The 22,108-nt window shown below is 40.0% G+C and overlaps 6 protein-coding genes across 9 annotated transcripts; 4 read left to right on the forward strand and 2 right to left on the reverse strand.

Moving 5' to 3' along the window:
* Positions 1–751: 751 nt before the first annotated feature.
* LOC129587148 (paired mesoderm homeobox protein 2-like) lies at positions 752–3,278 on the forward strand. Its single transcript, XM_055480757.1, has 4 exons — positions 752–798; positions 865–1,001; positions 1,208–1,503; positions 2,665–3,278. Exons 2-4 carry the CDS (start codon positions 938–940, stop codon positions 3,013–3,015), a joined length of 711 nt encoding a protein of 236 aa, XP_055336732.1. The 5' UTR covers positions 752–798; positions 865–937; the 3' UTR covers positions 3,016–3,278.
* Positions 3,279–4,131: 853 nt separating this feature from the next.
* LOC129587166 (small integral membrane protein 13-like) lies at positions 4,132–5,036 on the forward strand. The gene is made up of 2 exons (XM_055480778.1): positions 4,132–4,423; positions 4,634–5,036. Exons 1-2 carry the CDS (start codon positions 4,333–4,335, stop codon positions 4,852–4,854), a joined length of 312 nt encoding a protein of 103 aa, XP_055336753.1. The 5' UTR covers positions 4,132–4,332; the 3' UTR covers positions 4,855–5,036.
* Positions 5,037–5,537: 501 nt separating this feature from the next.
* On the reverse strand, positions 5,538–6,983 carry LOC129587092 (acyl-coenzyme A diphosphatase FITM2-like). Of its 3 annotated transcripts, none has more exons than XM_055480683.1 (2): positions 6,830–6,981; positions 5,538–6,713 (listed from the first exon to the last, which is right to left on the reverse strand). In XM_055480683.1, exon 2 carries the CDS (start codon positions 6,702–6,704, stop codon positions 5,757–5,759), a length of 948 nt encoding a protein of 315 aa, XP_055336658.1. In that variant the 5' UTR covers positions 6,705–6,713; positions 6,830–6,981; the 3' UTR covers positions 5,538–5,756. The 3 variants fall into 3 exon arrangements, with proteins under 3 accessions (XP_055336658.1, XP_055336657.1, XP_055336655.1); XM_055480682.1 differs by having other exon boundaries at positions 5,538–6,737; positions 6,830–6,966; XM_055480680.1 differs by having other exon boundaries at positions 5,539–6,752; positions 6,830–6,983.
* A 777-nt stretch (positions 6,984–7,760) lies between these two features.
* On the forward strand, positions 7,761–9,182 carry LOC129587188 (uncharacterized). Its single transcript, XM_055480806.1, has 2 exons — positions 7,761–8,195; positions 8,377–9,182. Exons 1-2 carry the CDS (start codon positions 7,848–7,850, stop codon positions 8,932–8,934), a joined length of 906 nt encoding a protein of 301 aa, XP_055336781.1. The 5' UTR covers positions 7,761–7,847; the 3' UTR covers positions 8,935–9,182.
* A 401-nt stretch (positions 9,183–9,583) lies between these two features.
* On the forward strand, positions 9,584–11,507 carry LOC129587063 (transmembrane protein 216-like). Its single transcript, XM_055480644.1, has 6 exons — positions 9,584–9,738; positions 9,828–9,865; positions 9,975–10,068; positions 10,174–10,266; positions 10,586–10,787; positions 10,982–11,507. Exons 1-6 carry the CDS (start codon positions 9,642–9,644, stop codon positions 11,004–11,006), a joined length of 549 nt encoding a protein of 182 aa, XP_055336619.1. The 5' UTR covers positions 9,584–9,641; the 3' UTR covers positions 11,007–11,507.
* LOC129587062 (neuronal acetylcholine receptor subunit alpha-10-like) lies at positions 11,375–18,875 on the reverse strand. Of its 2 annotated transcripts, none has more exons than XM_055480643.1 (6): positions 18,866–18,875; positions 15,945–16,126; positions 14,817–14,971; positions 14,067–14,377; positions 13,315–13,539; positions 11,375–12,406 (listed from the first exon to the last, which is right to left on the reverse strand). In XM_055480643.1, the coding sequence occupies exons 1-6, from the start codon at positions 18,873–18,875 to the stop codon at positions 11,598–11,600; spliced, it is 1,692 nt and encodes a 563-aa protein (XP_055336618.1). In that variant the 3' UTR covers positions 11,375–11,597. The 2 variants fall into 2 exon arrangements, with proteins under 2 accessions (XP_055336618.1, XP_055336617.1); XM_055480642.1 differs by lacking the exon at positions 18,866–18,875 and adding an exon at positions 17,841–18,327.
* Between the last annotated feature and the right edge of the window lie 3,233 nt (positions 18,876–22,108).

The following is a 22,108-nucleotide window of genomic DNA, read 5'->3' on the forward strand; positions in this document are numbered from 1 at the left end:
AAATTTTGTCCTTTCTTTAAAGTGAAAGCTCCTGCAAAAACAAATATTAAGTTGTAATTCAAAGCACTGTTTTATTTTTTGTATAAGCTGCAAACATAATATTCGTACGTAGATGTACGTACATACGATGCCTGTTATAAGAAAAGTTTTTACCAAACTTCTTGAATGAAACTTGGCAGGGTGCAACCTTTACACCGGGGTAGTGCTCCATCCCGGTGTTCCGCATTCTGACAGCTAAACAAAACAGTCAGGCAAACTGCATAAATAAAGGCAAAATTTTCAGATCCATTGGACATGGACGAGAAGCTGCTGCCGTGTGTGAGATCTCATTTTTCTACGGCAGCGATCATATCGGCATCCTGCTGTGGCAAAAGGCCAGAAAGAATCTAAAATGACACTTGTCTTAACACAAACCAGACACATAATAGACGAGTATACCCAATCCATGCAGGATTGCTGGATTCGAATAGCACGCATCTCTTATTTCACTTTCCGCATGTCCAACTTGTTATTGCAGTCTGTGAAAACTCAAAGCGATCTGCCTTCATGTTGCGGGAGCGTCCCCATTGCAGCCGCAGCATACGTATACCAGATGCTGTCATCTTACACTTAATTGGTTAAAACATCGTTTGCGCCAATCAGATATATAGCAGCACACGCGAATGTGACGGTCGCTAAATGTATTGCTAACTAAAATTAGAAGCAGTGCGCATCAGTGCACGGCGCTGGCAATTTTCTGCAGTCTATACACACGGCAAACGTCCGCTCGAATCAATTCCCACTGTATTTTATAACAGTGTAAATCATCTAGTAAAATGCACTTAGAGTCAAATATAATCTGTACAATTTCTTAATACTTGATAGGGTGATTCGAAAATGAGGAAAATTACTCTCGCCGACGGGGAAGGAATATAATCGTTAAAACGTGATAGCCGATATGCCAACTAAACCCAAGCTGGCCGTGAAAACCGGCAGCGAGGAAACGCGAGAAAGCACATCCGGTAATTGCTAATTAACGAAGCGATCCTTAATTGTTTCAGCTGGCTCGGGGTTTGGCTCCGTGTGTGCAATTTGCACTGTCTGAAGCAATGGAGGATGAAATGCAAAGAGACAACGCGCTGTCACTTTGCATCGTAGTTTAATTGCCTGGAAATGTAAACGCTGGATTATTAAATTAACGCTTAACTGTGGATAATGTTGTTTACAGTCTCCCTTCTGTCGGCATGCGGTAATGACGCCTTGTCCCATCCCAGTGCTGTTGGATCATATTCAAATTTGCTATCGCATCAGCGGTCGGGGGGTGCGGATAATGGAATGGATTTACGCGCTGCACCGGCGGATCATGCAACGGTGTCGAAAAAACAGAGCCGTCGCAATCGGACGACCTTTACGACGGCGCAGCTGAATGCGTTGGAGAAGGTGTTTGAAAAGACGCACTATCCCGATGCATTTGCCCGGGAGGAAATCGCCAGGAAAGTTAATCTTTCGGAAGCTCGAGTTCAGGTAACTAAAAAACAGATTCTGCTTAACACAATTGCATGTTATTGGAAAGTACGTGCACATAATTCCAAGTAAGTCGCATAGACGTGTTATTCATTACACAATGCTTTTTATGGGTTACGTGCATTTAAATACCCACTTATATTTACTGCGATTGATATAATAAACGATTTAGAGGGGGAACAAAAAGAATTCTTATTGAGAGATTGTTTTCCTAACAGGATCGATACGGCCGTACTACACACATTAGTTACGTAACTTTCGTTTAGTAAAATTTTACAGAAGTTTCAAATTGCACAAAGGATATGGGTGTACTGTACTCAAGCTCGTATTTTCTATTTCGACTTGCTCCTGCACATCTAAACTTTGCATGCAGTACGGTTACAATTTTAGCTGGCTGTTTGTGACTAATTAATAAGCTGATGCAGAATTAGAATTAACACGTAAGTGTACTTGTAACAATTACACCCGAAACCGCGAACTTTCTTATCTTTTCATTAGAACAGTTTCCATAATTTATCCTGCACGAGGAAAGCATTATTGTTGAAGTTTTGCAGTTTGCTATAAAATTACATGTATCGATACATGTATTTTATTTTATAGCAAACTGCAAAAAACTTCTAGATATCTAGAATGTAGATATACTGATTCTTCAGGTTACAAAGCAAGCTGATCTTTGATTCATGAGTCCCGAACTTCCGAGTAGTATTTATTTATTATCTGTACCTAGTTTCAGTGGTTCCTGTTTCGGATATCGCAGCGTACTGTAACGAACAGATTAATTATTATTTATTGTATGCATGAATTTAAATTTGCGGTATAATGAGTTCGGTCAAATTCGGTGGCATTAGTAGTATTCTCATACTTCTGCTCCGTAAATTAAAGCAATGAACGCTACTAGCGCCTTATTTTAAAAAGGTTGATACGGATCATACGGCATTATTCAGGAAACTTGTGACTTCATACAATGTTCACATAATGTTAGTGTACTTATATGCGGGATGAAATTAACTAACTTCTGAAAAGCCTAAATTTTTTCAATTTGGAGACAAGTGATCCGAGGTCTAGATCGGCTGATGGCGGATTAATGTCGAAACCGAACGACTCAAGTGCACTGCACATGATCCAGCCATGACCGATTCAAAACTATTTAATTTTGTTCAGGTTTGGTTTCAAAATCGGCGAGCCAAATTCCGGCGCAACGAAAAATCGGGGGCTTCCAGTTGTGCTAAAGCCTACTCACCGGATGTCAAAATGGAGTTACCGGATTTCGAATCACGGACGCATGACTCAATGTCACGGAGTGCCTTACCCATGCGCCAACCGCGACACTGTGCGGAATACGACTTTGATGCCGTGTCCCCGCCACCTCTCTTTAACATGCCCACCTATTCCGCAGCACCCGTTAATACTCCTCACCGGCCTACCGTCCTCGCTCATTCTTCCCCTATGGACAGCTATCTAGCCAATCAATGGTCCAGTAATGCTTCCCATACCATGTTTTGGTACAAATAGCCATTTTGCATGGTCCATTACTGAAGTTGTACTCGTAATAGTGATAACACTTTCCCTTCCGTTGTTCGTGTTTTTTCCACATTTATCCGCTTATCCGTTCCTTTGGTGTAGCAAGCAAAAATTTTAAATTGAGTGCCCAGTTGACAAATGTCCCGGATTGATTGCAAGGAGTGTTATTGGAAGCCAATGAACACTTGAGTATGTTTTCATTGCCGAACTGATATGTCATTTTGACACAGATATTATTATGACACGCTTTTAAGCTGCGGGTATGTGATTAAGATGGCCATCAGATATCTTAAAATATCGATACAAGCACGCGTCCACATTCTGAACTGAAAGGTCACACGGATCACTGCAAATGCGACCATTTGCCGGCTTTTGCTCCTTGTGCAGCTGGATCACTCGGTCACACGCACATATCATGTCAAAATTCAATCTCGCAATTAGATAAAAGGATATTTGCATTTTGAAAAAATATAATAATTTATGCTACTCACTACATGTTACGTATTTTCAAAAAAAAACAAGGTGATCGTGATCCTGCTCGGAAATTTGCCATTTATGTTTCCGACAGTTAATTGATATAGGGGATGCGACAGCCTCGGCTAGCTGTGTGCCAGATCATGCAGCGGCGAAAGTATTTAAATTTACACAACCGTACACATAATCCTTGCAAAGGTGGATATTTGCAATTGAAGAAGTACTAGTACAATACAGTACTTACGTAATACTTTGCAGCTTTTGTACAGATATCGATAGTACTCACCTGGTCAGCGTCTGCACTGTGCAGCCATAAGCGAAGACTTTAGGGAACTTTGCCCGGTCTTTCCCACTTCACCATTAACGTTAGGGTGAGTAATCAGGTTACGAATACGGTATTTTTACAAAATTAATCCTGGTAAACTAAAATAAATATTAAATGAGTAGTTGCGTGCTGAGTTAAAAGTGGTTTTGCTGAGCTTGGGATATTAGGAGCCAATGCATATGGCACTGAGAATTTCCCTCTAATTTAAGGACGCTACCGCAGTGGGACGACATCTACATTGAAAGTTAAGTTTGCATCAGTGACTCACTAGTCACTAGCCACGATCGAACTATAACTGGAAAAAGCAAACTGCAAAACTTTCAAAACTTTTGGAACAATCCACTAAGTACTTAATTAAATCCCGTGACGATTTGGAAACGTTCTTATGCCGGTTCAATGATCCAGCATTCAGAATTTTGTTAAGCAGCTTCCGCGTACCTACTCTAGCGTATTGCGATGATAGCAGATTCGCAGCGCAAAATTTATTATCATTTTAGTTATGTTGGATAATGATGGTCCAAATCGGCTGGTATGAGATTTTTACGACCGTGCTGCTGATCATTTTTGTTATTCTGGTTGTGTTACTCTTCGTTTTTATCGGTACGTACGCGAGGAGATTCAAAATCTTGCGAATGTTTTTAGTTTGTCTTGGCTTCCATTTTTATTATTTATAGCTTCAGAGTGCTTGAAAAACTTGCTTGCTTGTTTCCAGAAGAAATTAATCGACGTCTTATTCGACGAGTACTTACTGTAATCGTAATGTATGATTGTCGAGTACAGATATGTTACTGTTGACTTGATGTCTTGCAGGTTGGTTTGTTGTGTGGAAGCTAATACTGTCGCAATTCCGTTTCTTTCGAGAAATACTGGGCATGGAGAACGGTCGGGAGCATGAAGCGAAAAAATCTGCAAGCGGAAATCAGCCAGCGCAAGGCGTCGGGACGCAGCTCGCTCCAGAGACTCCTGGGCACATTCGACGACGCATGGAACGATTAAGTAGTGGATCTGCTGGTGGACTGACTGTGTCGTAATGTTTTAGAATTCTTTTAAATTGTATGATTGCGGCAGATTGCCTCAGTACTGTTGAATAATTAAGTTTTTCGGTCTTTCACTTTTTATGGTTAAATTGTTTTTAGTTAGGCCTACTGATGAACTTAATTACTGAAGACTGCTATGCTCTAAAAATTAATTAATCATTAAATTTGAAGATGAATGTAGCCGTCATTTGTAAAACCTGTGAAGTTACCGATTAACCCGGCAATGCCCGAGGTATCAAGGAATCATCTTTGCTCTATCTAACGCGTATATCAGCCCCGTACTAAAGATAGCACAGCCGCTGTTAAAATTGGAGAACTTTACTGGTGGTTTTTCCACCTAGCAGACGTTCCAGGGTTAACTGAGCGTCTAAAGCGTGGACAGTTTCTGAAGTTTGGTATTGTTGCCTAACTGAACTTGGTAGAGTTTGAGTGTTTTTGCCGATTTAATTTTAATCATTTTGATTTATCAAAATACGGATATACAGACATGTAAGTTGTACTGTAATGTTACGGGCAATTGCAATGTTACGGATGTAATGTTACGGTACAAACGACGCAAACATGACGATTATAACTTTTACTGTCGAATGATACTTACTGATTTTGTATACAGATTTCTGGCGTTTTTTTTTGTTTAACCGATGTATGCATAATGAATAATCATACTGGCGGAGTTTCAAAAGTAACCTTTATCAGATGCAAAGCTTATCTGATCGCCAACGTTGCCCTCTGTGGTGTTATAACGTCAAAATTCAAAAATCTAACGAGCAGGTTCATTCAGTTTAAAAATGCTATGCTGTGAGTCATGTGAACAATTAGTCGACTTTTTGCACAAAACAAATCGACAGCAGAGTAAAGCAATGCCGAATTAGAACCGTTAAACAATAAACAATTAATCATGAGCTCTGCGCGGTCAACAAAGGCGAGACATCCTCCGGCAATCCGGGCCAGTAATTCGGATACCACACTTTATACGTCAGGAACCATCCGGCGACACCGAAAAACACTCCCATAAAGCGCTGAATAAAACTGTGATAATAGATCAGCGTAATCACCAACATCCCGTCCCATAGCATGGCCAGCATCGCCAATGCCACCGCTAACACGCGCATCACCAACAGAACGCGCGGTTTGATCTCCTGATCAAATTTCCCCGCATCTTCGTCAGTATCCAGCCGATCCGCCTTCTCCCACTTGAAAAACGCCCTCGACTCCTCCAGAATCAATAAACTGCAGTAGATTAAAAGAAACGCATGTCCGGAGATATCGAAATACGACCACGTCTGTCCAGCAGCTTCGCATTCTTTTCGTGAATGGTAATCCATCACACTGCAGCGCGCCGTGTGATGCTCGATTCGCACGAAGACCGTCGTAACGAAGTACCACGTGGCCGTGCCCACCAGGAGACGGGCCACATTCCGCTTGATCTTTTTTATCCGCCCATCGCTCTCCAGATAACCAGCCAAGGCGAAAAACGCCAGCAGCAAGTAGAATGTCCAACCCCAGCTCAGTTTGACGAACCACTGGTTTAGGAAGCTTTCTTTACGGAAGAAGTAAAATCCGCGATACGGATCCAGGTAGTAAGACAAAGAGGAGCAGATGATAACTAAACCGAAGTAGAACGAAGCCTTCACGATAGGAGGAACTTGAAGGAAGCGTTTGGAGAGATAGAGGACCCACTGGAGAATAGGGTGGATTCCTTGGAGAACAGGTGGTGCATAATGATCGGGAGGGGTAGGCACGTCGCTCGGACTTGCTTTGGTCTTCATCGTATTAGGATTTCGAGATAAATCCTCCAGGGATCTGCGTGAACTCATCGGAGATCGAGTGCGCTGTGCTTCCATTTCTGGAATCTGGAAGTCTTTTAACTTTACCAGCTGATGTCAAAGTCACTACAATAAAGTAGCCGCAAAAGTGTGATGCATATGACAGTGTGATAGGCTAACCTAGCTTCAGTCTACCAGCTCACCAAATCGACTCATCAATTACGATCATTAGGGAAAAAAAACTGTAAATATTAGTAACTTCTGTTCTACCGCAAATCGGTTAACTCTGAACTTTCATACGAAAATGGAAAACAAATTTTGACTTTATCGTTAGTCAAGTAACTTGGCAAACGGAGAAAAGTTCCAACGCTATTAAACGGGATCTGCCGTGTCTGATCGATGAGTCATCCTAAATGACTCACAGCAGGGAAGAGCGGCTGCACCGGAAGTCATCTCACTAGTATTGGACAGTCAGAGCTACCGTTAGCAATATTCTGATTTCAAAAGACCATTACGATTCTAAAGCATTTGTTGAGTAATTATTTTGCTCCTGAGTGATAACTCTACACCTCTGGTGACCGATTTTCAGTGTTCTTTTCTTTAATTCAACACTACTCGTACTAGATAAAATAATAATAAATCATCCATTAAATTTCCCCGATACAGCATGGGTGTACCGTACTGACGACATTGGCCGGTAATAGTTTTTCGTTTTGGTCACGATGGTCATTCGGTGCTCACGCTTGAAAAGTGGTAAACGCTTATTTATACCTATTGTCGGGAATCTACAGATACGATTAAGTGTACTTTTATAAAAACAACCATTCGCACTTTACGCCGAAGCTTTAAAAAGCAAAAGCCCACAAGAACACGATATTACAAAGAGTTAAATCCGGCCGAGTCTACATCCACGCAACACGATTTAATTAATTCAGAAATCAAACACTATCAAATCATTGCATGTGCGCTCTCCTCGCACCTTTAAGCAGACGAGGAGAGCCGCACTTCAGTGAAACTATGCAAGAAGATCCGGCATGAAACCGGACGAGATTACTTAGCGCATTATAGACGTCAAACATCAGCTATCAAATAATTCCAAAAGGATTACTGCTTAAGTATTCGAGTGCAGTGATTTTTAGTCAAGTTTCATCAAAAGTTTTACAGGTGTACGTTATCTCTTGCGCGCGCTTGAAACAAGATTTGACGTGAATTATAGCTCTGATGGATAATCTCTCAAAACCACAGCTGGCGGCATACACCGCTCGCCACATACCGGTGGTTTATGATGTTCCAGTAATCGGGCTTCAAAACGGTGGATTCACCCGTTCAACAGGAGGCCGGCCAGTCGGCCGAGGCCCAGGACGAACGCGAGGGAACCGGCGCGGACGGGGGCGTGGCAAGCAGGGATTGCCTCGAGTAAATCCCAGGGTCACCGGCCAAATCGCCAATCGAACACGGAGGAGACGAATGTGCGTGGCCGACGTGCGGACTGCCTTCCAGAGATTTTACGCTTACCAGCAAGCCTTTCGTAGTTTTCGGATACGCGAAGCGCGCAAGCAAAAGGAAGGGGTGCGTAAATGGCTGCTCGTACAGATATACGAATACTTCTGCACTTGAATAAAATTATTCCTGTGTTAATTACAACTGTACCGCTTGTCTAACGGCTTTGATTATATCCATAGTTGATTCCTTAATTGACTTCTGCCGTACCGTATACAGGCAGGTGATAACAGCGTGTCTTTATTCGTAGAATGTAAGCAAAGTCCGGCATCTACTTTCCACAAGATATCGGATATCTCCCGAAGACGTCTTCTACCTAACCGCATCGGACTGCGACATTCTCCAAATTCCACCAAAGATCCAAGCTGAGATGAATTTCTACGCGAACGATACTCCTGACAACCCACTGGACACGTTACGTCAGTTCACCGGCGTAACCGGCATTCATCTGAAAACAACTGGCCGCTACCTCAGTGCCCTGGCGCATGTTTCACGCCGCGGCATCCTCCCAGCCATTACGACGAAGGATGGGGATGGGGAGGTGGTTCAGAATGAAATCGACCGGATGATGGAGCAAATCAACATGGTTTATGAAGATGCTCTGCAGCTTCTGGAAGTTGTGAAAACTATGGAAACGGTTGGTGCAAGTGCTAATGGTTTAGCAGTCGGAAACCGAAAACAACTACAAGTTCACGAAGCGGAATGCAGACCGACAACCGAGGAGAATACATATGTAGCTACGTCGCTGGCGGTCATCGCGGTAGGGATTGGACTGGCAAGTCTGCTATTTCTGTGGAGATCGTTTTAATTGAATTGATAACGTCGACATTTTGCTGCGGTAATACTGGGATCTAGCTGTTATATACTGCTATGTTGTTAGATGTATAATATTGTAACATTATTGTTGACAGGGCTGTCATTACGGTAATAACCTATTAGCATTCTTGCGGTGGGTAGTGTTTGCAATAATTTTCGAGGATGCACGTAAACATGCCATGTTTTCCTGTTCCGGTGTTGATTGTTCAAACCAGCTTTTCTACAGTGTGCGTCTTCGGATCACAGGCGATGATTTTATATTGCAACCTCAAGTAAAGGACGTTAACTGAAACTAAAATGGATTTCGAAAAGCCAGTGCTATTAGCATTTTCTGCTGTTATCTTATACCTGGAGTATGCGTAGCATTTTGAATATGAAATGGCGCAGAACGACAGCCACAGATACATCTTTCATCATTATTATTAAATTATTACTTACTATAAATGGCATATGCAAATGCCTTTCTGTACTTATATGTTAACGCTGCCGACGATTTCGGCATGCCTAGAAGCTGTCCGTCGATGCAGCATGGACGCAGGTATGATGCATGTGTATATTTATGGAAAGACTTGCCAGGTTTATTGATTTTCCTGTTCGTCTTACCTGCGTGTATTCTTCTGGCAACGAGCATGCACCGAATTATACCGAAAGGCATGAAGTATAGTTTAAGCTTGTTGGATCTTTTTCATAAACTTTTATATGCAGCATTTGGATAATCTGGAAAACTTGAAACTGCCAGCGTTTTTCTTGAAGTTAACCGTTATACACAAGATGTCATCGTCTGCCAATAGTTACCGTAAGTCAACCCACGATTAAGAAAAGTAACTACCTGTAAACACTTTCATCACGGTTTCCGTACTAGGCTAACTTCGCTGGGCTTTTCAGAATTTTCGGGAAAGATCTTTACTTCAAGAGCACAGCAGGTTTGTTGTGCGAAAAAATCAAAAACTTAAGAACTTACGCCGAGATCGGAGGTTTATTAAATGTACATGTCTTGTTGCGAACTTCAGATTCACGATTCGTATTTTGCAGAATACAGCCGTTATGATAGCGGTTTTATTCGGACTGAACAAACTGTATGACTGTGTTTTCATAATATTCCAAATTGTTCTCTACATATACAAAGGTACGTACAGATCAAAATAATTACTCCGCTAGCTTGTTTCTTTCGTTAGCACGATAATAAACTGGCTAACCATAATACGCATACAAAGTAATTATTGACTTCCAGGTTTACGTTTGCCATATGAACCAAGTGATATCGGTCTGGAAGCAGCGTTGCTGGCAGTATTGCTAATCCTCGATGCACTGCGATTTGCTTTTGGTGGGTCCGTTTTGTAGTTCATTTATTTATTATTAACTTTTTTGGTATTTTTGCAAACTGGCTAAAATATCAAACACGAATTCCAGTGCACGCAAACTGAATACGGATACAGTATGCGCATAACATCTACACACTTGAACAATTCCGTTATCGTAAAGGTCACATGAAGAATAGACGTAACAGCAGTAAGGAAACCGTAAAAATTCTTATACTATGGCGAACTATAACTACATATGCGGTATGCCATGCTCATAAATCGTACGTAAGAATAGTGTGCGTTATGTGCACATACGTTATGTGCACTGTCTCTGCTTTTCAGGAACCAGAGGCTATCTTACGCAAAAAACCGCTTCGCTTAGTTTAGCGTTTTTACTAACTCCAGCGGCTCTTCTAATCGGGCTACATGTAATGTTCTGGCAGACATACGTGACCTTCGCGGATTATGTTCTGGGAGCAATTTTAATTGCCATCCACTCAGCTGAATTACTGGCTTTATTATTAGCGATTCTTCTATGTGCATCGTAAGTATGAATTTTTATCATCTTGTTGTTCTGCGATAACCGTAGCATATTATAACATGAAATACAGAGCTAGCTGATTATCATTAAATTAATTAAAGTGCAAGCTTAAGATAGATTGGGTAAATTTATGCACCTTGGTGTCAGCAATACTTGGTACGTGTGTGTTGCATGTCTGAACTGCTGCTTTTCCACAGGCGCCGAAGTTTGCCTTCCGGATAATGACTCCGAGGTCCGGCCCGTGACCTTTACATTTGATTGTGATAAACTGCAAGAAGAACCAGCAGTGTTTTATAATAGCCTGGTGGCATGGTGTTTTGTCTCTTTGTTCCATAACTGCGATTCAATGAAATCGTGTTTTGTGAAATGATTTGTGGATACTTTATTTATAAAGTGACGGCACGTTGTTATTATGCTTTACTTGAGAGCCACTTGCATCAGCCGTGCTTAAAATTATGGCTTAAAATTATTGGTTGTACGCTTATTTAGCTGTAAGCTGTATTGTACACAGTGTACAGCATGCATGATTGCTGCATCATCAGCAACCCGGTAATGATATGATTAACATTTTATCGTTACTGATTTGCAAACTTTATTACAAAATTGGCCAGTACGTTACTCCGTTTGCTGAATCGCGCGCATGACTGTCTGCATTTGATTGATCTACAAAATTGTACATACACATTTTCAAAAAAGTGTTTGTTTGTTCTTTACTTACGTTAGATAACAACCACAAAAAAGTGTCTAATTAAATATCATGCGAAAGCATTGCTTTTACATAAATACATAGATAATAAACATTTCAACTACAATTTAAATCCGATCTTCAACCGGATCATAGATTCCCAGATCACCGGTTTTCGGCACTATAACAAGCAGAACAAACGTCGATACCACGGTGCCCGTGGTAAATATCCAGAAAAGTAGGCGGTCCAAGACTTGAGCAACTTGTCGCCATTGTTTGCGTATACTCAGTAGCGTCTCGTCTTCTTCCTGCCGCGCCACCAGCAGCGTCAACGCCCGTATAACCTCCTCCTGCAGACGGTCCTTACTGACACTGCGCGCTGAGCGCCGCGGTGCCGGATGGGGATCCAAGGTCATGCGGTGGAGCCGGCGATTGCCGGCGGCAACATGATTCTCAACATCCGCGGCATAGGGGGAATGGGAACCCGCATTTATACTGGTCGCCGCGTACAGTTGCCGGCGGAGTTTACTGGACTGGCGCAGGTATGGTGAGATAATCGGTGAGTGACTGCTGGTATGGTCGCTGGTGGTGGCTTTATACGCGGCCGCGGACACTTGACCATGGGAAGTGCGCGGCTTGAGCGGAATGGAGTTGCTGTTGGGGATTACAGCGTAGTCGGCATCGGCATCCGGGATTTGTGTTTGTCTAGACCGCTGTGATGGGCTACGGGTAATGCAGCGGGATGCGGCTTTGCTTCTCAAGCGCTTGTTGTAATCCGTTTCAATGCACAGGATGTAGGCGAGTTTATTCAGCACCACATCGCACACCCACGGCGGCACGGTGTATTTTTCCGGCGAGCGGAAATGAAAATTGAGGATAATCACGGTCATAATCACGGATATGGATGTCATTGTCATCACGACCGTTAGATAAATTCCTGGAACAATTGTATAAAATTACCATCTCGAACGAGTAAAGTGTTTTTTTCGCACATGCACCAAATAATTTGTCACAAAATTGCATTCAACGCATCGGGACAAGCGATTTGCTTTGTATTTGTATTGCACTGCTTGTGACTGCGATCGAGCAGCTACGCTTCGATACGTAAGCGCAATGGTCCAAGTTTTCGTAGTGAAAGTAATGATTTGCTGCTATCGTTGATCATGACGTTCTTGACAGTGAAGCGGTTTATAAAATCAATGTTGAATAGTTAAAACTGTTTATAAAATTGAATGTACTGATAAAAAAGTATTGTGTGCTGCGATTTAATAATTTAGATTTGTACTCTAGATCCTGACTCTAAATCGAACAAACCGAATAAAGAAATATAGTTACCAATTTTGCGACCATACGCGTGTATGGAAAATTGTATCACGCTATTTCGAGACTAATATCTTTGTATCTGTAAGAGGAGAATCCTCTTTACACACAGCAGCCGCCCATCCGCCGCCTACCTGGTTGGCTCAAGCTCAAGCACAAATATCTTGATCTTCGCCAACAGCGGCGATGGCACAGTGGCTGTGCTACTTGGATCTCACTCGGTAGCCAGCGGTTCGATTCCGCTCCATCGCCATTTTTCGGAATTTCCTCAACAGACAGGATCTTCATCTGACCGCCCTCCCTCGCTGAGATCATCACGGACAGCCGACTTATGGCTGCCTATGTTATATATCCGTATTTGAAACAAATCGAATACGGCGAATAGCTTACCATTAGAAAATCAAGCTTTGCATTATTTTTGCTTTCTGAACGTCTTTATAATGTTGTGCAGAAATGCGTTAAATTGTCAATTAATTTCTCGCTTGCAGCTACAGTGCAGTCCAAGAATTGTACCAAGGCACCAACCTATCAAAGGAATAAAGTCCGACGTTTCCGGCAATTTTTCCGCAATGGCAAGCATGAATACAGAGAACGCCAAGAGTACGGTCACACCAAGGGCAATTTTTTCTCCGCTATCAGGTGGGAGAAGGAATACCAAAAGCGTTAATGCCGACATCATCATGCATGGAAAAATCACATTGTACGTGTAATAAAGCACTTTCCGCCTGATGGTGATGTAAAAGGTAACATCTGCAACAAATATGAATGTGAAGGCCGCCGTGCGTTATTTTTGTGCAATTATTTTGGAAAGTCGGTGATGCGTGCTCTCGAAGATTTGGTTTGAGTGACCTTTTTATTTGGACATAAACTAATCGTATAGTAGTTTCTTAAGGGAAGTAACTAGCTACGGCAAAAGAAATACTTATAAGATTGCATGTTTCGTCGCAGGCATAAATTATTTTACACAAATAGATTAATAATGGCTATCAATCCAGTTAACGCCAAAAAAATAACCTGCGCTATCAAAATTAGTTTTGAGGATATATTCAAGCGTACACGGATTAACTCTTGCGTTTTCGAAACCACACATCTTTCGTCTGTGACAATCATTGATGTAATAACATCTTAGCAAGTTTGTGTGTGTAATTTGACAGACAAGCATGGCACGGCCTGTGAAAACCTTTAAGTATGTTTTGATCCCTTATTTAGAAAGTACGAGAACAAATCGATCAACAACAGTCATGGAAAAAACTGTCTTTTGACCTTTGTATACTCACCGAAAAACGGCTCCACACAGCAGCTGTAAAAGACTTCATTGCGCTGCACTTCAATACGTAATAGTTCCCATTCGCCATTCTTGACGTAATTCTTCAAATCCACTTCGGCAGTGCGGTTAGTCACGGTTACTTGAAATCCATTATATGTCCAGGAGCCAAATTTCATAATGCATTGTTGAGTATCAAAAGGGAAGAAGGTTATGTTCACACGACAAGTGCTTCTCAGCTTGGTGGGCGGCGGCCAAAACACATTCCCGTCGCTTTGCACCATCGCTTTGCTTTTCATGTATCCGCTCGTATAATCGTCAGCGCTGCACAAGTAAAACATGGGCGATAAGAAATCAGCAGCTACACAAAGTATCTACCAGTAGGTCTAACTGACGTAAAATTATTTCGATTTTTCCTGCTAACCTAAATTCTCACTAAGATATTTACAAAGATGCGTTATGATTTAACTTTATTAACTGATAATATGAAGAGAAATTTATTTCATTTAATTAGTTGTTTACGAATATGGCTTTACTGATGTACAACAATTCTGGACAAGGCAGTACAGATTAGCATAGTATTGTACTTACCATCGTGATCTAAGGAATAACATCACTCGTATTTTATTGTATTACAGTACTATTGCACAATACACTATACAGAATTTGCAGCCGGGATCAGGCGGTATTTTTATGAAGCGCCGTTTATGCAGATCGATATAAACATTTACGCATTGCACATTAGTATTGTATTGCAATTTACTTGTTATACAGCACGATGTCTGGAAGCCACAAAAGTTCACACGGTATCCTCAAAACGGCTAACCCGTTGTATTCGGCAGGATTCCAGATCAGCAATTCGTCAATCCATTCTTGATCAAGCCAAACCATTGTTGTTAAAACCTGATTTTTCTCATCCTAAAAAAATGTATTTTTTTATTTGAAACGGTCCAGCAGCGAATCATCGGCATATACCGGCACATTTCATTTATAGAAATTAGTGTTATAGTACTACTCGTAGTGCCAGAATAATTAAATTCATTAATTATTAAATTATCTATTAACTTCTATCAGAATTTGAAAGCTACAGTTGAAGGTACGCAATAATCACAGCCTGAACTTGGATTTGTTGCCCTTACGAGCTTGCAACGAGATAACTAAATAGAAATTTTCATGAAATCGCACCAAGTTAAAAATCAAATAAGGTACTTAATATCACATTAATAAACGGAATAAATAACCCATTACTAAAACATTTTAAGTCTTTAACGGGCACAAATGGACCGGCCGGATCTATCTAAATATGTGTTCACAAAATAAAATATAGTTAATACTGTTAAAGAAGTCCCTACTTTAGAATACAACCTACAATATGATAATACAGTACTACTAGTATCGATTATTGTTTTGTGCATTTTAACTACGTCATGTTCGGCTGTTTTAGTACTTATTGTAGTTTGTAGAGTATGCATTGTACGACATGGCTTGCGATTTGAAGTTAGTACAGTACAGTATTCGTAAGATAGAGTTTACCCACGCCTTTCTTCGTGCCTCGTGCTTAAACCAAAACACGTAACTCAAAAGTAATTGACGTATTCCCTGATGCATAAAAAATGGAGTGTATTTATTGTCTGGGTAAATTTACTGTTAAGTCAATTTGTGCCTGTAAAGGGTTTTGACAAGCAATAGTTCTTCACATTTACTGTATAAAAAAGATCTGGAGCAAACTATGGATCTGTTATAAAAGGCCTTATGCAAAATAATATTAATTTTGCATGCCGGTAGCTAGCTTTAATTGCACATTTATAATTACAATTATATATGTAAGGAATGTTGATGCATTTTGCTGAATAGCTAAGGAAATATTAGTGTCACATCAGGAATAACGTACCAAATCGAAAAGATGAGTTAATGTTATTCCCAGTCGGACATTAATCGGTGTAGAGGCATTTCTAACTGGCCGGACACTTTTCTCATATCCTCGCAGTAGGGTATAGAGCAATCGCTGCTCATCAGTTTGGTTCTCTTTGGCACGGACAAAACCGGAAATCATTGGCGGAATACCAAAAGATTCTGCAACAATACCACAGAGGAAATCAATATGACAAAAAATAATCATGGACCTCACGCTTCTTCATCATTTCTTCTGCTGCGGTCATAAATCGGCAGATTGTCATTCCTGTGCATCGCAACAATCTTGCTCTTTACTTTCAATTTCCTTTTCTCTCCCTGTCCAGTGCTGTGCACAGCGGGGAAGAGACAGTGGTTGACAAATATTTTGTATAGTGTAGGGGAAAATGTTCTTTGACAATAAATGTCGAGGTATGTTTTCCGGGAGTGACATGGTAAATTGTGTTGCAATATTTATTTGAAGAGATCTATTTTAGCCTGACTGCTGCCGGTCGGTCGGCGCACACCCGCCGCGTGAGAACTTCCTAATCGACTTTTAATTTGGCCGAGTTGTTCGGCGCCCCAAGTGGCTTTTATGATAAATACTCTGTGGCCCTGGCTAAACATTTATATCCACTCAAAATATGTTATTAAAGCTCTCCTCTGTACATCGCGCTCCCGAGCGTCCTTCCTTCGACATGCAATTTTGTGTACATTTTGTAATAGCGCTAGTTCTCCACAGATTAGTCAATAGTGCTCTTCCGAACCAGAAACTCAAAACAATTCCAGGAAAAGCACCTTAATTTTTGTTATAAAATTAGGTTAATATCATTTTATTTTTCGGTCTCTTCGGTATGTATTCGTTCAACAAAGCGATGCTTTGTAATATTACTACGATATTTTTTCACCTTTTTAGTTACAAAAAATTTAAATTAAACTCAAAATTAAGATTATCTTTAATAATTATCATTGTTTTTTAAAATTAATATTATGAATTAATTCGAAAGACAGTATCTTGCAATGCATTATCGACTGGCAATGCGACACCGAGAGCTTTATTAATTATATATATTGTTGCACTTGCTCTAGCATGCTATCTCGTACTTTATAAACTTTTCTATGAATGCTAACTGACTCGTAACTGCTTTTTCTGTGAAGCTAATTCAGCACCGTACGCCCAGATCTGAAACTTAATTACAGTGTAAATACGCATGGACCGTATCACTCCAGAATCCATTCATCTGTGCAAGGATGCTACGAGTATTAGGAAATTAGCATTTCGTAAGGATGTGTACGGTTTCAATCAGCGTGAATTAACGCAGAGAAATACCCGCAACAGCTAATACACATATCTTTTTGTATTGATTTTCAGATTCTTGAATAAGAATGAGTACATTCCGTATAACAAAGAACAAATAATTACAAACTCGCCTTATTGTTAATTGTTAGTAATAATACCAAATTCAAGCCTGTACGAGTTTATTTGCTTGCTCGTAATTTACGCAAGCAAATAAAGTGCTTTGGTATCTTCTTATATTTTTATTATTATTCTGTACGCGCATAATTATCAGATGTGCTGAAGTAATGGCATAATTGTATTTCCTCTACCACACTGATTTTTTTGAAAAAAGGAACAAGATTATGTTCAACGTTAATACATTTTCACAAAATTTGCGCAAAAGTAAAAATGATTACTTACCTACAAGCATGCGTTACACTTGTTTTTCCGAGCCACAGAAACTACTATTAAGGATCTGTAGGTCAAAGTAATAACGGAGATTGCTACCGAAATAACTGACAAAATCACGAGAAGACCGATTTTGTCCGCGTTTCCTAACGTATAATACATTCACATAGTAAATTACGCGATCCTTGCAATTACCGACAATACTCTTACCTTTAATTAGCATGCACAGTACAGTTAGGGTTGCACCAAATCTAATCCAGCTGTTTTGCATCATAGCAAAAACATAAGATTGCAGAGCACTGCTTGAGCGACATTAGTATCCACTTATGGCGACACCGGTTTCCTCCTTTAAATAATATTTTATTTACGAACACCATTAGCACAAATAAAACGTGTTCCCATCGGGAAGCGCATCACTTTCACGCGAGTGAATCCGTAATAAAGGTCACTAATATAAATGTGGGTTTCGTATCGGTGAAGTGCGCACTAGATAACTTCAAATGTTTTATTAAACAATTCCCATTGATGGACGCGTCATGACAAGACAGGAAATAAATCAGTCCCGCCATAGATAAATAAATCCATGAAAATTTAATGATATTTCAGTCACAACTGCTGCACCGCGGAATATGCATTCATATATACCGTACATATATCGTGTTGTATAACGTGCGCACTGCATAGCAGTGGAAGCGTAAACAACACCCGTGAACAGTTTGGCTATGGCGCATTCGCTAAAGGTTTCGATTTCTGATTCTCCGCTTTACTCCCGATTAAGGCGGAGCTTGCCGGTTTTCTTAAGGATCCCAGTAAATCCAGATTAGACATCCGTTCACGTATTAACAGTATGGAAATGGATGTAAGCTTAAACACCCCAAAAGCAATTTTATCCTCGTTGCAAATGCAGAGGATTCAGTGCGCTGTGCATATATAATGGACCACCATAAAAACAAGTAATGCGTTCAGCAATCATAAAACGTCTTTCTGTACAATTAAGGAAAAAACATAAATTATTAATTAGTATTGTTTAGATAGTTAAAGCGTTATCTTTCAGTATGCACAAAACTTCCAGGCATGGTATGTTTATTTCGCTAAACCATACCTGACCACAAGAACTGCAAAAATTTCGATAAAAAAAACACAAAATTGAAGTGCGTTAGCACGACCGCATTTCATGGTTATCGATAATCAAAACTAGGTGGTGTAATGTGACAAATCTATACTAGTACTCATACCATAGTACATATGACTTAGTCGTCCAGGATTGCAAAAGTAAACAGACCAGGACATGTTCAGTCCCTAGATTCCCACGCTTGCGCCCGGCAAACAGGCACATATGCAATAGCAGGAATTTTGCATATACATATTGTTCGCGTATTTGTTACTGATCACTCCGAAGCCATATCACTTGAAACTGACGTTTTCTGAATCAATTTATCGTACAAATTTTTACCGATCAATTCTGTAACGTAGTGAATTCTGGTCGATTGTAACAGATTCGGATAGGAGCGCGAATGTTGCAGCCACAGTTCTAAATGTCCAGGCATTTTTAAATCAAGTATCTGTACAGACGCATGAAAGTGCGGCAAATCCGTTACATACGAGACTGCAGTTTACCAGGCCAGGACCATTTTACAGTGAAGACCCAAAATAGCGATGAAAGTGCTTACCTATAGCTACAGATACTTCCGGCTTCACTATTGTGGAAACTATGTAATATGCAGAAATATCTGCAGATATACCAATAAAAAGTATGTATGTTTTATAGGCTAGAACCTCGTAACTTACACCTGAAGACAAATGATAAATTAATTAAGATAAATTAAGATAAATTTTCAAATATACTATAAATATACATTTTTCAATTTATTAAGATAAATTTTCAAATATACTGGTAAATTTGAAGTTTTATGTGCGGTGAGTCACGGTGCGTGTAGGTGTACCGTACTTTCTCAGCATAAGATATTGATAGTTCTCCCTTAAGCTTGTATTTAAATGTTGTAATGTAATAAAATTGCAATTTGTTGCGGTATAACCGTTTACAAAATATTTTTAGTGTTTACTGTTTAGATATGGTATAATAAAATTGGTTTGCGGTTTGCATACTTTCGCATAATTTTTATTGTTTATTTAATGTTATAAAGTTAAGATATTTCTGCAAGGCACAATTACATAACTAACGTTGGGCTGAAAATTCAAAAGCATAGCTTCGACTTCGATGTTTAGTAATTGCAATTTACATTTACTTCTGTTTGGATCGGTTGGTGTGGTATTGCGGTTGCGTTTCCGTTTCCGGCAAAGAAGGAATTTCAAGCGGAATTACAGTGCGTGATTGAAGCGGCCTAGATAAGACTGAACTCTCGATTAGCGCTAATCTTGCGAAAGTTTATTAAACTTAATCGTCTTCCTGTATTTTACGGTAAATGAGTGTAAAAAACTATGGAATTGGTAGACTTGTTCATTGCTGTCTAAGTCAAGGAAATGTACACAGTTGTATAATAACAACAGTAGACAGCGGCGTATCGAGCTAAACTGACCTGACCTTTGAATTTATGGAAGCGGTCACGGGCACATGCAGGATGTTGTAAAGTCCAGCGTTGAGCACTGCATACGTAATCGTGGTTTTCGAAAGAACTGAGTTGAAATGCCCATTTTTAAACTTTCTTGTAGGCTAAAGCGTAGGAAATGTTTGCACGATTTTTTATTAAGCTTAAAAAGATTTATACAATATTTATATTCGGTGTTGCAGAAATCAACATCTGCCAGTGATTTTAATAAACATTTGCAAATCGTGTAGAAATGTTGGAGATGAAAATGGGCTCGAGCTTGTACGGTATAATGGCTATAACATTTAGCGCGGAAACAAGCAATACGCCCGCAAAATATATGGGAAGAAAGAACATCATAACCAAAATCTCAGAAGTCGGTGACCTTTGCTTTACCGATACGGTATTATTTTTCACGATCACAATATTATACCACAAACCATACGGATTTATTATACCGTCATATGCCAACAATAAGATCATCAAATAATGCCGTGATTAGCGTTACGTATGCGGTATTTTAAACTAGTTTCTTGAAATGGCGTGAGTGATTATTTTATCTACGGGGTGCAGGTGCGCCCATATATGATAAACAAACAGGTGCGTCCACTGCTATTGTGTGGACATGATACGCATGATAAAAATAGCGAATTTTACTTGTCAGAGTTGCATGCGATGCGGATCTCGAGTCAATAATAATACTGTATCAAAGATGCGCATTTTATTGCACAGCTGATATGGACCGTCAATGCAGACAAGCTGCAAAGGCCACATTCAGCATCGAATTCGAGAGCCCCTCCTTGGAAAATTATTTGACGCATCTGATTCTGCACGCAGTCTTGCGTTATGAAAAATCCCTACTTTGATAATAAACTGTAATGCGAAATAAGGTAAAATTTCACATTACCGGCCAACGTTTTAGCCATGATCTCTTATAAAAACGTTTGTTTCTAGATCGGCACAGTTACCTTCTTTTCAATATTGATAGTATTATGATATGTTTAATGTAAATTTTAGGCCGGTTTTCTGTTAAATGTTAAGTTGTAAGTTTTATTCGGAGTGCACAGAAATTTCTAGCCAATTTTTTTAAACGACTCTTGTTGTAAGGCTTGTTAACATGGTTTTCAAGCGATCGTCGTTTTTATTATACGGGTTGATTACAATGTCTAGTTTGATGAAGCTAAACACCTCATATGATACATCTTTTATTAGTCGTAACGGCACTGGTCCAACGTTAATTAACGTGCCCCCTTTGTTATGACCTTTACTCCAAAGTTCCAAATATCTCCGTCTACTTTAAAATATTTTAAGTAAGTATGTAAGAAATAGTTACCAAAACTTTTAAACTATGGATATCCACTAGATTTTCGAGAGATGCCGCAGTACACCGGTCCGATGCACGGCGGTAACCTTTCTCGTGCTTCCCTTGTGAGCATAAGTAAATCAACTTTTGCAGTTGTTTGCATAGACAGAAGTATTAAGTGTTTGCAATCAGTCTGAGATATTTGCATATTCTCTTTTTTTCTGCTCATATCGCGACGTAAAATTTTGCAAAGCGATTTGTCGCAATCGATACTTATAATACGGATACATCATACAACTAATTAATAATTCTCGGATAATTCTCGCAGACAAAAGTTGCGTCTTACGCTAGATATTTCTTAGTCTTAACTGCCATCGTCATAGACACAAATTTAACTAATTCGGATACGTAATCCGATATGTCGTTTTAATTACTCGTACTTAACCCCTGCAAATAGTTTTAATCTTACGATAAATAATATCATTATTAACAAATGTATGTGCTTTTGCAATATTACATCTCCTGAAGGACAAACTCTGCGCGCATAAGGTCACTACTTCGCAATCTGCGCACCGGTGCATGTGCGCTAGTGCAATTGGCTGAAGCATGATTAATCACCAATGCACCAA

Source organism: Paramacrobiotus metropolitanus, unplaced genomic scaffold (genome assembly GCF_019649055.1).
Source record: "Paramacrobiotus metropolitanus isolate TYO unplaced genomic scaffold, Prichtersi_v1.0 Parri_scaffold0000023, whole genome shotgun sequence".
NCBI classification, from domain to species: Eukaryota; Metazoa; Tardigrada; class Eutardigrada; order Parachela; family Macrobiotidae; genus Paramacrobiotus; species Paramacrobiotus metropolitanus.

Coding starts and splice junctions, on each gene's coding strand:
- LOC129587092 (XM_055480683.1), bottom strand. CDS start 6,704: ATGGAAGCACAGCGCACTCGATCTCCGATGAGTTCACGCAGATCCCTG.
- LOC129587166 (XM_055480778.1), top strand. CDS start 4,333: ATGATGGTCCAAATCGGCTGGTATGAGATTTTTACGACCGTGCTGCTG. Junction 4,424..4,633: donor GTTACTCTTCGTTTTTATCG/GTACGTACGCGA, acceptor GATGTCTTGCAG/GTTGGTTTGTTGTGTGGAAG.
- LOC129587148 (XM_055480757.1), top strand. CDS start 938: ATGCCAACTAAACCCAAGCTGGCCGTGAAAACCGGCAGCGAGGAAACG. Junction 1,002..1,207: donor AACGCGAGAAAGCACATCCG/GTAATTGCTAAT, acceptor TGTTGTTTACAG/TCTCCCTTCTGTCGGCATGC. Junction 1,504..2,664: donor TTTCGGAAGCTCGAGTTCAG/GTAACTAAAAAA, acceptor AATTTTGTTCAG/GTTTGGTTTCAAAATCGGCG.
- LOC129587062 (XM_055480642.1), bottom strand. CDS start 17,904: ATGATGCAAAACAGCTGGATTAGATTTGGTGCAACCCTAACTGTACTG. Junction 14,972..15,944: donor TAACTCATCTTTTCGATTTG/GTACGTTATTCC, acceptor ACATTTTTTTAG/GATGAGAAAAATCAGGTTTT. Junction 13,540..14,066: donor CTGTGTGGAGCCGTTTTTCG/GTGAGTATACAA, acceptor TATTTGTTGCAG/ATGTTACCTTTTACATCACC.
- LOC129587063 (XM_055480644.1), top strand. CDS start 9,642: ATGCAGCATTTGGATAATCTGGAAAACTTGAAACTGCCAGCGTTTTTC. Junction 9,866..9,974: donor TTACTTCAAGAGCACAGCAG/GTTTGTTGTGCG, acceptor CGTATTTTGCAG/AATACAGCCGTTATGATAGC. Junction 10,788..10,981: donor GCGATTCTTCTATGTGCATC/GTAAGTATGAAT, acceptor GCTTTTCCACAG/GCGCCGAAGTTTGCCTTCCG.
- LOC129587188 (XM_055480806.1), top strand. CDS start 7,848: ATGGATAATCTCTCAAAACCACAGCTGGCGGCATACACCGCTCGCCAC. Junction 8,196..8,376: donor CGCGCAAGCAAAAGGAAGGG/GTGCGTAAATGG, acceptor CTTTATTCGTAG/AATGTAAGCAAAGTCCGGCA.